Raw genomic sequence first — 14,125 nt, 5'->3', positions numbered from 1 at the left:
TTTAAGAAATGTTTAGATTGGTACATGGATGGTAGGGGTATGGAGGGTTATGGTCAAGGTGCTGGTTGATGGGAGTAGGCAGTTTAAATGGTTCGGCACAGACTAGATGGGCTGAAGGGCCTATTTATGAGCTGCACTCTTCTACAACTCTAACCCCTTACGCTAAAGTTATGTTCTGGGTTTTGGATGTACCTGTTATGGGGTAATGATTGTCACTATTCACCATATCAACCTGAAATGAGGCTTATTTGATAAAACCAAACATAAAAATTGAGCATGGAAATACAAAACTGACATTGAAAGTTGTAAATCTGAGCACTGTACAAATGCAAGATGGTGAAAAACATATTTGACACACAAAGGTGGCAGTTATAAAGTTGAGGCCCAACAGACACGTGTTGACATCAGATGATGCCAGTACCATCCTAAAATTCTAGGGCTCAATAGACTACTGACAGTTCCACCTTCCATTTTACTCTGTCCGTGAGCTCCAATATTAAACTCAAAGATGGGTTGACTGGTGGATTCAAACTGGCCTGCAGAGGCCTGAGTTTGTCCTTTGTAAAGACCCGGGGATCCAAAAGGAGCATAGTGTGAGCTTTTTTGCTCCCTCATTGTCCATTCCCATTAACTACGTTCATTAACATCTGGACATTCTTGAACAGGCGTTCCAGGATCTTGAAGAATATTGGTTTAGAAGGCTCCAACAGATTTAAGGTATTTGCATTAAGTCCATTTTCCATCATTTTGTGGTTCTAACACTGTACTAAATGGAAGAGAAATGGAACGAATTCAAGCGCTCAGAATGGCAACCAAAGCCACGATAGAGCCCCTCAGAATTAATTAAACCACTATTTGCAACCCGAAAGGAATTCCAAGGAATAAAGTCCTCACTTATTCAAGCTTTTTTTTATAACTCAGGTCCTCTAGTCCTGGCAACATCCTTGTAAATTTTCTCTGTATTGTTTAAACCCTATTTACATTTTTCCTGTAGATAGGTGATCAAAACTGCACGCAGTACTCCAAACTGGGCCTCGCCAATGTCTTATACAACTTCAAGTGTTAAGACAAAGAACCTAGTAGTCGGTAGCCTACTTGATATCATTTTTGTTGCAAGAGGTAACAGATTAGGCCATGATGTTGGGTAAATATAGTGATGAGACCCATTATATTTTGGGACGGGGTCTACAGAGGCCCAGTTCCCCCACCCTGCCTGATCTCATATCAGGTTGAAGCCTTGTAGCCAATGGAGGGAGAATGTCAATATTTTACTCAATGTGTCCCTCATCTATATGTAAATCAGCCACATGGCCTTCAACACATGCAGTGAACAGAAAGAGCTGCCCATGGGATGGACTGCCAAACCCTGTCAGGTGATTGATGGTGAAAAGCTGCTAAGCCGTAACTATAGGGAAAAAGGGCCCTCGCCGTCCAGTTGGACATTCTGGCCCAGTTGCACTACTGCAGGCTATATGTACAATTTCTCTTTAGTTGCCACCAAATCGAGGCAGCGGGCCTGAGAGCGGGAAAAAAGCCAAAGTTTGGCTGCTGGAGCAGACTTCGAGGTGTAGAGCAGAGTTGAAGAGGCAGGGCCCAGGCCGGAGACCAAGCTTTGATCGACTTAAGCGCCCGGCCGAATTGGGTGGGTTGGCTACGGACCGAACTGAAGCAGCAGGTCCAAGGGCTGAGAGCGTATCAAAGTGGCAGGCCCCAGGCCCAAGACTTGCTGTTCGGCCTACTTAAGCACCGGGCAAGATTGAAAAGGTTAGGGTGTTGGTTGGGGCTGGAGGTGAGGGATAGGCCACCGTTCAGCTCACTGCTTGGCGAGGTTTACACATCTCTGCCCTGAACTGAGGCTGTGGCCTGAAAATAACAGGCCTCCAGACCTGCTGCAGGGATGACTGGCTTCGTGGCTGTGCAGTCACTTTTCTGAACTTCAGTTCTGAATAATTATTTGCTTACTTTTATTGTTAGCACAATTTGCGTTTTTTCTGCACATTGGGTGTTTGATGGTCTATTTAACGGGTTCCATTGGGTTTCTTTGTTTTGTGGCTGCCTGTAGGCAGACGAATCTCAAGGTTGTATAATGTATACGTACTTCAATAATAAATGTACTTTGAACCTGAAATATTGACAGTTCCTTTCGGTCCCATACATGCTGCTCAACCCACTGAGTTGCTCCAGCAGGTTATTTGTTGTTCCAGATTCCAGTGGCTGCAATTTCTTGCGTCTTTGCCTGCTTATACTAAGTGTGCATGAGAGAATCAGCTGATAGTTTCACCCATCTGTGCGCACTTGGTTCCACCAATTATAACAGAGCTGCCCTATAGCCCGTGAGACCCTGCTCCTAGTTCTTCCCTCAGAGCCATGGTGATGGCAGAACGGCACGACAGGGATTCCTGGGCGCTTTGAAGACGGTTGTCCTGGAAGTTGGCTGCCACTGGTCTCCCAATGCCGTCAGTCTTCAAGGCTTGGCTCCCATCGCATCTCGTCGGATCCAGGGATCCCCCGAGCCCCTGACGTGACGACGTGACACACCTTGTACCTCAGCACCGCGCACAGACAAAACAGTTCCACTGCAGCGCGTCAGTAAGAAACAAATCGTTGCTGACATCAAGGCCCGCGTGGCTCAGGCATCCAGACTCACAGGCGGTGCTGCCCGCACAGACTTGCAGGATATCAGTTGAAAGCTACCCTGCCTTAAATGTAAGCCTAGGAAAGCGTCACAATTGAGTGATTCACTCCAAGTCCATGACATGAGCCTAGAATTTTACCCCCTTTGCCGTGCTTTCAGTGAAATACTTAAAGTCAAGCACAAGCCCAGAAATACCGAATCACCCTGGCAACCTGTATCTCAGCAACAAGCTGCTTCTCAACGAACAAAATCAAAGTGAGAGGAAAGATTTTGTCAGAGATTGTCTCTGTAATGCTCTAAATCTAATTGGCAATATCAAGCTAATATTAATATTCACTCAAATTCTTAGATTTAGTATTGGTGTTGAAGGGAAAGAAGGGCATTGTGAGGTCTAATGTGACAGCAGCCAACCACAGACAAAACCTAGAAGCAGAGACGTAGAATGCTGCAGTGACAACACCCAAGTTTCAGAAACTTTATTAATTATTTTATAGCGTGCACCCATTGTTGTAATAGAAACGGGATTTACTTCTGGCCATTAAGTCATAGAAAAGTACAGCACAGAAACAGGCCCTCCAGCCCATCTAGTTTGTGCAAGCCATTTACACTGCCCACTCCCATTGACCTGGACCGGGACCACACCCCTCCATACCTCAATTATCCATGTCTCTATCCAAACTTCTCTTAAATGTTGAAATCGAGCTTGCACGCACCACCTGTGCTGGCAGCTCGCTCCACACTCTCGCCACCTTCTGAGTGAAGAATCTTCCCTTCCTGTTCCCCTTAAGCTTTTAACCTTTCACCATTAACCCATGATCACTAGTTGTAGTCCCACCCAAACAAGAGATGCTGGAAATCCAAAGTGACACACACACACACACTCAAAATACTGGAGGAACTCAGCAGTCAGGCAGAATCTATGGAGAGGGTAAGATGGCACCAGCATACAACGCTCCCTCAGTCGACATCTTCCGGAGAGCCGCCGGGAAAATGTATATTTTATCTCTTTTACGTCTGTTTTTAACCTTAAATGTGTTTCTGGGTCTGTTAGAGCCTGTGATATACAGGAGATCGTTAGAGCGATCCAGCACTTTGCTGTCTCCAACAAGATTCCGGAACGTGAGCACGTACTCGGACGGCCTCAAGGTGAAGAACCTTAGAGATGGGACGTGAGCCGATGTCTGACTCCATTTCACCGATAAAGGCATTGAGGAAGATTGAGACGTTGAGCTGAATGTGGAAGGTGAGCAAGAGTTCAGCGTTGACTGCCTGCCTTTTGATCGCTGCCGGAGCAGGGGTCTGTGAGCGGCCTATCACTGTGCGGCTCACTGTGGCAGGTGGGTAGGCCCCTCTGCCTCATGTGGTGTCGGTGATGTCAGAGGATGTTACCGTGGTTCTGTGTTAATGGATTGGACTATTACGTTTATTTACTGTGGATTTTTTCAGACTTTTTAATTTTTTTATATATATTCTATGTTTTTTGCCCGTTCCTTTTCAGTTGTGTTGTCCATGGGAAAGGGGCTTGGGGGTTAATGTTCTTGATGCGTTAGTGATAAGTTTTTTGTGCAGTGGGAGGGGTTGTCGGGGGGTTAATGTTCTTGATGCGTTAGTGATAGTTTTTTTGTGCAGTAGGAGGGGTTGTCTGGGTGTCTTGATGCATTTTGTGCGGGCAGGAGGAGCTTGGGGAGGGGTGTCAATGTTCTTGTTGCATTTTGTGCGGGGGAGGAGGTTTGGGGGTTGATGATCAGGATACCATTCTTCTTTTGTGTGTGGGGGGCGGGGGTTTGATGCTTCACTTTGAATGACTTTCATATTCTTTCTTTGTTGTGTGGTTATCTGGAAAAAACAAATCTCAGAGTTGTATTTGGATACATACTTTGATAATAAATTAACCTTTGAACCTTTGAATAAACAGTCGACGTTTCTGGCTGGGACCCTTCTTTAGGGCTGAGAAGGAAGTGGGGGGGGGCCGCCAGAATAAAAAGGCGGTGGGAGGGGAAGGCGGATAGATGGGGGGAGATAGGTGAAGCCAGGTGGGTAGGAAAAGTAAAGGGCTGGAGAGAAAGGAACCTGATAGGACAGGAGAGTGGACAATAGGTGAAAGGGAAAGAGGAGGGGACCCAGGAAGAAGTGATAGGTAGGGGAGAAGAGGTGAAAGGTCAGAGTGGGTAATAGAGGAAAAAGGGTGGGAATTTGCTGTTGGATGTACTGTTAGACCTGTGGATAATCATTTTATTCTGTAATCAGGACCTAGTCTGCTACTTAATTAAGTCTTTCTGTAACCACCATTTTGCTATCAAAATGTAGTTATTGTGGTGATCTCATCAACTGAGAATATAAAGCTGTACTCGGGTTGATTACTTTTGACAGGTCTCCTGGTGCACACCAGATTTTTAATAAATCTCACGTTATTTCAAACACAAACTCCGTGTGGCCTTTCAGATTGCTCCAAGAGTATATGCTGAAATAAAAGCAGAAAGTTTCAGGGAAGCTCAGCAGGTCAGGCAGCAGAGTTATAGAGACCTACAGCAGAGAAACAGTCCCTTCGGCCCAAACAGCCCATGCTAGAAATGCTCAGCAGGTCAGCAGCAGAGTTATAAAGACCTACAGCAGGAAAAGAGTCCCTTCAGCCCGAACAGTCCATGCTAGAAATGCTCAGCAGGTCAGCAGCAGAGTTATAGAGACCCACAGCAGAGAAAGAGTCCTTTCGGCCTGACTGGTCCATGCTGACAATGATGCCCATCTAAGTTTGTCCACTTTGCTTGCATTGACCCAACCCTTTCCTATCCTAGTACCTGTCCTGTAAAGGCTGTTAATGCACCTGCCTCGACCACTTTTTATTTATTTATTTATAATAGGGTTTCCCAGCCCTTTGAGCCACGCTGCTCAGCAACCTTCCGATTTTAATCCCAGCCTAATCGCGGGACAATTTACAACGACCAATTAACCTCCCAATTGGTATGTCTTTGGATTGTAGGAGGAAACTGGAGCCACTGGAGGAAACCCGCACGGTCACGAGGAGAACACACAAACTCTGTACAGACAGTGGCGGGATCTGGTAGCTCATTCTGTACACAGACCACGCTCTGGGTAAACATTTGCCCTTCAATTTCCTACAGTATCTCTCTTCTTTCACCTTAAACCTACTGTATCTTCCTCAGTCGTCAATTTCCTGGCCAGGGGAAAGATGTGAGCATTCACCCTCATCATTTATACATCTCTATAACATCATTCCTCATCTTCCTGCTCTCCCAAGAATATAGTCGTAGGCTGATCGGCCTCCCTCTCTATAGCTCAGTCCCTTGAGTCCTGGTAATATCCTCATAAATCTCCGCTGCACTCTCTCCAGCAGATCAGGAGTATCATGGAATTAATGTCAAAACTGCAAGAATTAAGAATATAAACAAGTCTTAAATTCAGCAAAGGAGAGGGCTAGAGCAAACAAGCTGAGACTGTATAATATGAGATGCTGAGCTTCCTGGAAATTTGATGTTGCGGTGTTTGCCGAACTTGGCAATTAATTGAACACCCCAATATCAAATGCCTCAAACTTAGCCACCAATATTCACCAACATCCTTCCTAGAAATCTCAAACAAAGGGGAATGCTGGAAATTCTCCTGCTGATGATAAACTCAGCCACTGTAAAAACAACAAACAATTCTAGTAATTTCAAATCTTTTAAAATTAAAACATTTGGTTTTCCACTTCTGCGCGCCAGGATTCAACAACCTGATTGCCGAAAAGAATCTGAAATAGTGCACAGAATTTTTCGCCTTTATAACTTGTTCATATAAATGGTAGATGGAAGACCACAGCGAGAGCTCTTGGGGAATAGAATTCGCTTGTGGGCTATCATAGAATCAATAGTCTGAAATAGCTTCCTTCCACATCATAAGGAAAGTCGTGAGCATCTTCCAGTCACGTAGAAGATAGAGAGGGGATTTGATAGAGGTGTGGAAAACTATGAGGGGTATAGGTAGGGCAAATGCAAGCGGGCTTTTTCCACTGAGGTTGGCTGGGACTACAAGAGGTCATAGGTTAAGGGTGAAAGGTGAAAAGTTTAAGGGGAACATAAGGGGAAACTTCTTCACTCAGAGGGTGGTGAGAGTGTGGAAAGAGCTGCCAGCAAAAGTGGCGCATGCAAGCTCGATTTCAACGTTTAAGCGAAGTTTGGATAGATACATGGATGGGAGGGGTATGGAGAGCAAAGGTCCCGGTGCAGATCGATGGGAGTAGGCAGCTTAAATGGTTTCAGCATGGACTAGATGGGCTGAAGGGCCTGTTTCTGTGCTGTGCTTTTCAATGCTCTGTGACTCTATGACTCACTTCTCCAGTGCAGAGTTGTGCACCATCTCACCTCCTCACATCTCTTCCGAAATTACACTTATCCATCTAAATAATCCTGAAGGATGGCGTACCAAATTATATAGTGACCGCTGATGATTCATTAATGAGAATATAAAGGTGGCAGGAATCCTTTTCAAGATGTTTGATTGAAATCAGGGGTTCCCATCCTTTTTTATGCCGTGGTTCCCCCACCATTAACCGAGGGGTCCATGGACCACAGGTTGGGAACCCTGGCTCTTAATGGTCCTTATGGTAGCAGCACCTCCTTTGAAAATCAGTTGCCATGACATCAGGGGAACTTGACTTTAAATAAAACATATTTAATGCTGGTACCTGGAAATGCAAATTGCCCAAAGTCCTCTGCTGCCTCAACCCTCCCAATAAAATATTTTGGTTAGATTGATTTCTAGGGGATTATGCCACATGAGTAAAATGAAATGTTGACGGCTGGCACTGTAAAATCCACATCAAGCTGTGAATATGAATAAACCTGAATTTGATCATTGTGTATGTAAAGCTGATCGCATACTGAACAGCATTCATCTCTTTGATTCAAGCACAATATTGCGGAGAAAACTTCCTGGCACAAGACTTGTTTCAAGAAATAGTTTTGAAAAATGATTGGAGAGCTATGGGGAAATTTGCTTGAAAAATAGCTTAGTTATTAAATAATTTCCAGCATGTTTGCCAGGGATTGATGTTACATTTGGTGGAGATTTTCATTTCTAATTTTAGGAAAATTACATTTATTTATTGGTCCATTTGTTTATTCAGAGATACAGCACGGAGTAGGCCCTTCTGGCCCTGCGAACTGTGCCACCACAGTAACCCCTGACAACCCTAATTTAACCCCAACCTTATCAAGGGACAGTCTTTGGAAATCTGAGCACCTGAGGAAAACCCACGCGTTCCACAGGGAAGACGTACAAACTGCTTTCAAATGGAATTAAACTCCCAACTCTGACACCCCCAGCTGTAAAAGCGCCGCGCTAACCACAACGCTACTGTGATGTCCTTAACGCACCTTAAAACTTTGTAAAAGGAAAAGTTTATATTTATTATTTGTGATGTCCGCTTCCTGAGTAGAAAATGTCAGTCACCGCTAATGATGTAAATGAAAACTTTACTTCACGCTGGAAGGAGTTCCTATTTAGGAACTTTTTACTTTGTGACAAATTACATGCGGAGGTGTTATCCCAGTTCAATAAATCAGGTCACTGAAATCAGTGACAGTTAGAAACTAATTAGAGCTGTCACTGTAGGAAAGACATGAATGTCTCGTTCATGATTAATTATTTACAAGAAAGCCAAGAAATTTCCTCAAAAGCAAACCATACAAAGTGCATTTGTTCAATAATCACGCAAACAACAGGAATTCTGCAGATGCTGGAAATTCAAGTATCACACATCAAAGTTGCTGGTGAACGCAGCAGGCCAGGCAGCATCTCTAGGAAGAGGTACAGTCGACGTTTCAGGCCGAAACCCTGACGAAGGAACGTTGACTGTACCTCTTCCTAGAGATGCTGCCTGGCCTGCTGCGTTCACCAGCAACTTTGATGTGTGTTACTTGTTCAATAATCAAATTGTTTTGCTGCTACAATTAATTCTTGTGACGAACGCCGTTATGGTAACAGACCGACTGTCGATTACCTTCTGATCGCAGGTGGGTGCTCTGCTACTGGAGAGGGGAGACTGTGTGGCCTATCACTGTACCCGGAGGTTAGGCCTCCGGGTCTTTCTCTGTCGTTGATTTTGGGGGATGTAACTGAGGTTCTCAGAGTTTACGGATTTGGACTATGGATTTTATTTTCATTCTTAAAGTTTTTATATTCTGTGTTTCCACCTGTTCTTTCTCGTTTATTTTGTGCAGGGGGAACGGGATTTGGAGGATGTTCTTCTTGTGGTATGTTGTACGGGGGGCAGAGGGTCTGGGGGTCAATGTTCTTGTTGCGTTTTTTTTGGTTAGTTTTTTGTGCGGGGAGAGGGGGGTTTGGAGCCCGATGTTCTTGTCACGTTTCATGCTGGGGGGAGGGGGTTTGGGGGGGATTGATGTTGTTGCTGCATTTTTTTTGTTAGTTCCTTTGTGCACGGAGAGGGGGATTTGGGGGACAATGTCCTTGTTGTGTTTCGTGCAAAGGAGGGGGGCATCGTGTTGCCATTCTTTTTTGTCTGGGGGTGTGAGTTTGTTGTTTCTCTCTGAATGACCTCCATGGTTTTTCTTTGTTTTATGGCTATCTGGAGAAGACGAATCTCAGAGTTGTATACTACATGCATACTTTGATAATAAATTAATCTTTGAAACCTTTTAAAGGTACCAAGTATTTCCTGGGCTGGGACTTTGTGAATTTGAAATAACTATTGTGCAAATATCAGCTTCACTGAGGATACAAGAGTTCAATTATTTTTATCTATTTTATGCCAATATGTTACTGTGTGCTAATTTTCTCTGTATCTAAATGAATCTATAAATAAATAAATCTATAAATCTACCAACCACTATCGAAAAATATTGACGATTTTTTTCAAGAAATCGTTTTGAAGAATGATTAGAGATTATGGGGAAATTTACTGTGGAAAATAGCTTAGTTATTAAATAATTTCCAACACATATTTGTCAGGGACTGATATTACATTCAGTGGGGATTTTCATTTCCAGTTTTAGGAAAACGTTATGTATTTATTTATCCGTTTGTTTGTTTGTTTATTCAGAGATACAGCACAGAGTAGGCCTTTCCGGCCCTTCAACCCGTGTCACCCCAGCAACCCTCGACAACCTTGGTTTAACCCTAACCTAATCACCAATAACTTGGTATGTCTTCGGACAGTGGGAAGCAACCTGAGCACCTGGGGGAAACCCACACCTTCCACAGGGAGGACGTACAGATGCCTTACAGATGAAGTTAAACTCCTAACTCTGACACCCCCAGCTGTAACAGTGTCGCGTTAACCACAACGCTACTGTGGTGTCCTTAACGCACCTTAACATTTTTTAAAATAAAAAGATGAGATTTATTGTTTGTGACATCCGCTTCCTGAGCAGGAAATGGCAGTCACTGCTAATGACGTAAATGAAAACTTTACTTCAGACTGGAAGGAGTCCCTATTTACATGCGGAGGTGTTAACCCAGTTCAATAAATCAGGTCACTGAAATCAGTGACTGTTAGAAACTAATTAGAGCTGTCACTGTACGAAAGACATGAATGTCTTGTTCATGATTAATTATTTACAAGAAAGCCAAGAAATTTTCTCAAAAGCAAATCATACAAAGTGCATTTGTTCAATAATCAAATCGCTTTGCTGCTACAGTTAATTCCAGTGACAAAGAACTATTTTAATTTGTAATGCAATATTTCATACACAGCAGTTATAAATATTCAGTTCCCTGTTATAGTAAAGGTACCAAACACATCCTGGGCTGGAATTTTTTGAATCTGAAATAACTGTTGTGTGAACGTAGGTGGTGGGTGGAGATACGCCTCTACCAAACGAGGTGCAAGGCGTTCCTTCCCTCCGCTGGCCTGCAGGCGTCACCCTTGGGCAAGATGTAGCACCTGCTTAGTAACACCCCCCCTCACCACCCCCGATCAGGGTCACGTGAAGCCATGGGAGCAGGTGGTGGACGGTCGTATGAGCAGCTGGTACAAGTCCTGGTTATGTGACCACTGACGCCAGACGGACAATTTCTGAAGAGTATTGATATTGGCTGGGATCACCCATGTTATAAAGACCCATGTTATACAGAAGAAGGGAATGGCAAAACAGGTATGTAGAAAAAATTGCCAAGAGCATTCATGGTCATGGACAGACCATGGTTGCCTACGTCATATGATACGACACGTAATGAGGATGATGATGATTGTGTGAATATCAACTTTACTGAGATTATGAGTTCAACTTATTTTATGCCAATATGTTACTGTGTGCTAATTTTCTCAGTGAATTATCTAAATGAATCTATTAATAAATAAATGCCTTCTTTGGCAGCCATTCTATCTGCCAACCACTATCTTAATATATTGCCTAGTAACTGTTTGGAACTTCTTCTTCATACCCCTCAGTAAAAAAAGACGCTGGATTATTGTAAAAGCCTGCAGGAGGAATTCTGTGCTGTTTGATTTGCTGAGTTCCTTCAGCAGTTCCTTCCTTCCTTTTATCTCTAGATTCCAGCATCTGCCATCTCTTGTGTCTCTATTTGGGACGCCATGGTGGCGTGGCGGTTAGTGTGACACTATTACATCTCGATGGGCAATAAATGCCGGCCTGCTTGATAACATCCATACACTGGGGTTGAAAAGAGACCTCTCCATCTAATGTCACAGAACAAACACTGGAAAGGAGGATGTGTACATCACCTTTCAGTTTTCTCTATCCCAAATGCATTACAGCCAGCAAAGTACTTCTGATAAACACTAGTGATTCTGCAGATGCTGGAAATCCAGAACAATGCACACAAAATGCCGGAGGAACTCAGCAGGTCAGGCAGCATCTGTGGAAAGGAATAAGTCCTGATGAGGGGTCTCGGCCTCAAACGTCAGCTCTTTATTCTTTTCCATAGATGCTGCCTGACCTGCTGAGTTCCTCTGGGACAGGATTCCCAACTTTTTCTTATGCCATTAACCAAGGGGTCTGAGGGCCTGCTCTGGGAAGTTGTGGGGAACTAAAGTACTTTTGAAGTGCATTTCTGCTGTAATGTAAGAAACAAATCAGTCAGTTTATACATAGCATGCTTCCACAAATCCAATGTAGTGATGATCAGACAAATAAATATTTTTCCAAAGAACAAATCAGGAATGGTTCCCTTCTCTTCGAAGTAACAGCAGATTTAGCATGTGCTTTGAAAGAGCGGTGCCTCCAACAGTGAAACAATAACACACTGGAACCACTGCCCGGATATTTGTGCTCCAGTGTCTGTAGAGGAGGGTTATGCATCTGAGCCCAGAGTGCTTGCAGCTCACTGATACTCTGGACAATGCCTGCCTTGTAAGAAGGTAATCAAATTACGGAGCATGTAATTAAATTTAACATGCACCATATTGTCTTCATTTAATTAAATAAAAGACTCACCATTTTCATTATCGATGTCTATTAATTTATCAAGGAAGTCCTTCACGCAGCTAACACTCTGCAAAATGAAAGGGTGTAGGGGAGTCATCCAGAGCTCTTTACCATGTCCCAACTGAAGACCCAGGTTACCGATACACTGCACAGCCTGAAAGATTAAAACACAGATAAACCCGTCACTGCTGGAATACCTTTTCCCTATCCATGTGTCTGACAGAATTCATGTTTAACTTTATAGACCACATGCAGTGACAGAGAGATAGAATGAGGACCGTAGATACAAGGTCAAATGTGAAAGGGCAGTAGGTACAAGGTCAAGTGTGAAAGGGCAGTAGCTACAAGGTCAAATGTGAAAGGGCAGTAGGTACAAGGTCAAACGTAAAAGGGCAGTAGGTACAAGGTCAAGTGTGAAAGGGCAGTAGCTACAAGGTCAAATGTGAAAGGGCAGTAGGTACAAGGTCAAGTGTGAAAGGGCAGTAGATACAAGGTCAAATGTAAAAGATTCAAGCTATGCCACCCAGTAACCTCTGGTTTAACCCTAGCATAATCACAGGTCAAGTTACTATGACCAATTAACCTACCAACTGGTACGTTTTGGACTGTGGGAGGAAACAGGAACAGTGGAGGACACCCACGTGGTCACAGGGAGAAGATACAAACTCCTTACAGGCAGTGGTGGGAATCGAACCTGGGGTCTCTGGTACGGTAAAGCATTGTGCTGACCACTGTGCTACCCTGCCGCCCCAGTGTCAGATGGCTGGATGAAATAGACTTCATCCATTTCTCGTGTTAAAATTAATTCACTGGCTACCGTATTTGAACTGCAGCTTGTCTCTGTTGAATGCACTTCTGAATTTGAACTCCTACTGCATATAAACCCTTGTCATTCTATCTTAATCAGTAGTTTTGCTGCTTTTGCCTGCTGCTCTGACAGAAGATCTTACCTGAAACATTAATCTGAACTTTCTCTCCAGCATTTTTATTCTATTATTGACATAATCAAGAGAAACCGAACCAGCTAAAACTTTTTCACAAGGTACACTTGGAAATAACATTTGTATTGTATCATTGTTGTGCAGGCTGAGCAGGAAATTGCTGAAATCACAATGGAAACTTGAATGAATAATGAATTAGGTGGTGTCATGGGGAATGCAGACAGGAAGCAGCAAATTCAGTTTGCCACTGGACCATTTAATCAAGGATGACAACTGGGATAGAATTATCTTTGTGTAACAGTAGAAACATATTGAAAGGATGATGAATGCCCAAAGCCACCAAAATATGTGCTCTTTGAAGCATGGCAACAGAAGTACTTTTAATAAACAATACAAAATGATGTAACTGCAAAATCTCTGACCTGAAACCAAGTGCATCAAAGTTAATTAAAGTAATGCACAAGGCAAATACAATATTCTCAGTGTCTTTCTGTACTAATTCTTTCAGCAGGAATGAAAGCACACGCCACTGGTTTATATAATAAAATAACTTACAGGTATCATCTTCTATGTTTATCAATGGTGGGAAACTCCTATCAAATGACTAATAATATTACCATAATAGATCTGTTAGAGTATAAGCAAAGAAAATTAGAATTTTGAAAATGAACAATCATCATCATCATTATGTGGTGTTGGTGATCATGGTCTATCTCCATCCGTGACCATGATTGTTCTTAGACCTGAACGTGAACTGTAGATTAAATTTAAAATGCAGCTCTGGACAATAGGTTCCTAGAGCTGTTGATCGAAAAAACAGAAAATGCAGATTGACATTTATTTTGGTTGTCTGGAGTGTGGGTGCGAAGAAGGAGGTGTGAAAGCTATATGTAGTTCTAAGGAAGCATTGTAGATGCATTGTAAATATAGAATTGCCCTGTGATCTTTTAACATATAAAATGTCATGCAATGTCAGATTGAGCAGGCCTCTTCTCTCAATATGATGCTTGCTATGTTTCATTTTTTCAAATAATTATAGGCATCCGTTAGTCTCGTGAGACCATGGATTTGTGCCTTGGAAGGTTTCCAGGGCGCAGGCCTGGGCAAAATTATATGGAAGACCGGCAGTTGCCCATGCTGCAAGT

General features: G+C 43.2%; 1 protein-coding gene across 1 annotated transcript in view; it reads right to left on the bottom strand.

Annotated features, from left to right (window-relative positions):
* The window catches only part of LOC134338523 (rasGAP-activating-like protein 1), a 304,354-nt gene that overhangs the window by 41,339 nt on the left and 248,890 nt on the right, over window positions 1-14,125 (bottom strand). Inside the window, exon 16 of the mRNA XM_063034413.1 lies at window positions 12,049-12,193. Within this exon, the coding sequence (XP_062890483.1) occupies window positions 12,049-12,193 (145 nt within the window). The remainder of the gene's footprint in view (window positions 1-12,048; window positions 12,194-14,125) is intronic.

The sequence above is a fragment of the Mobula hypostoma genome, chromosome 27 (genome assembly GCF_963921235.1).
Source record: "Mobula hypostoma chromosome 27, sMobHyp1.1, whole genome shotgun sequence".
Lineage (NCBI taxonomy): Eukaryota > Metazoa > Chordata > Chondrichthyes > Myliobatiformes > Myliobatidae > Mobula > Mobula hypostoma.
This window is presented reverse-complemented; position numbering and strand designations above follow the sequence as displayed.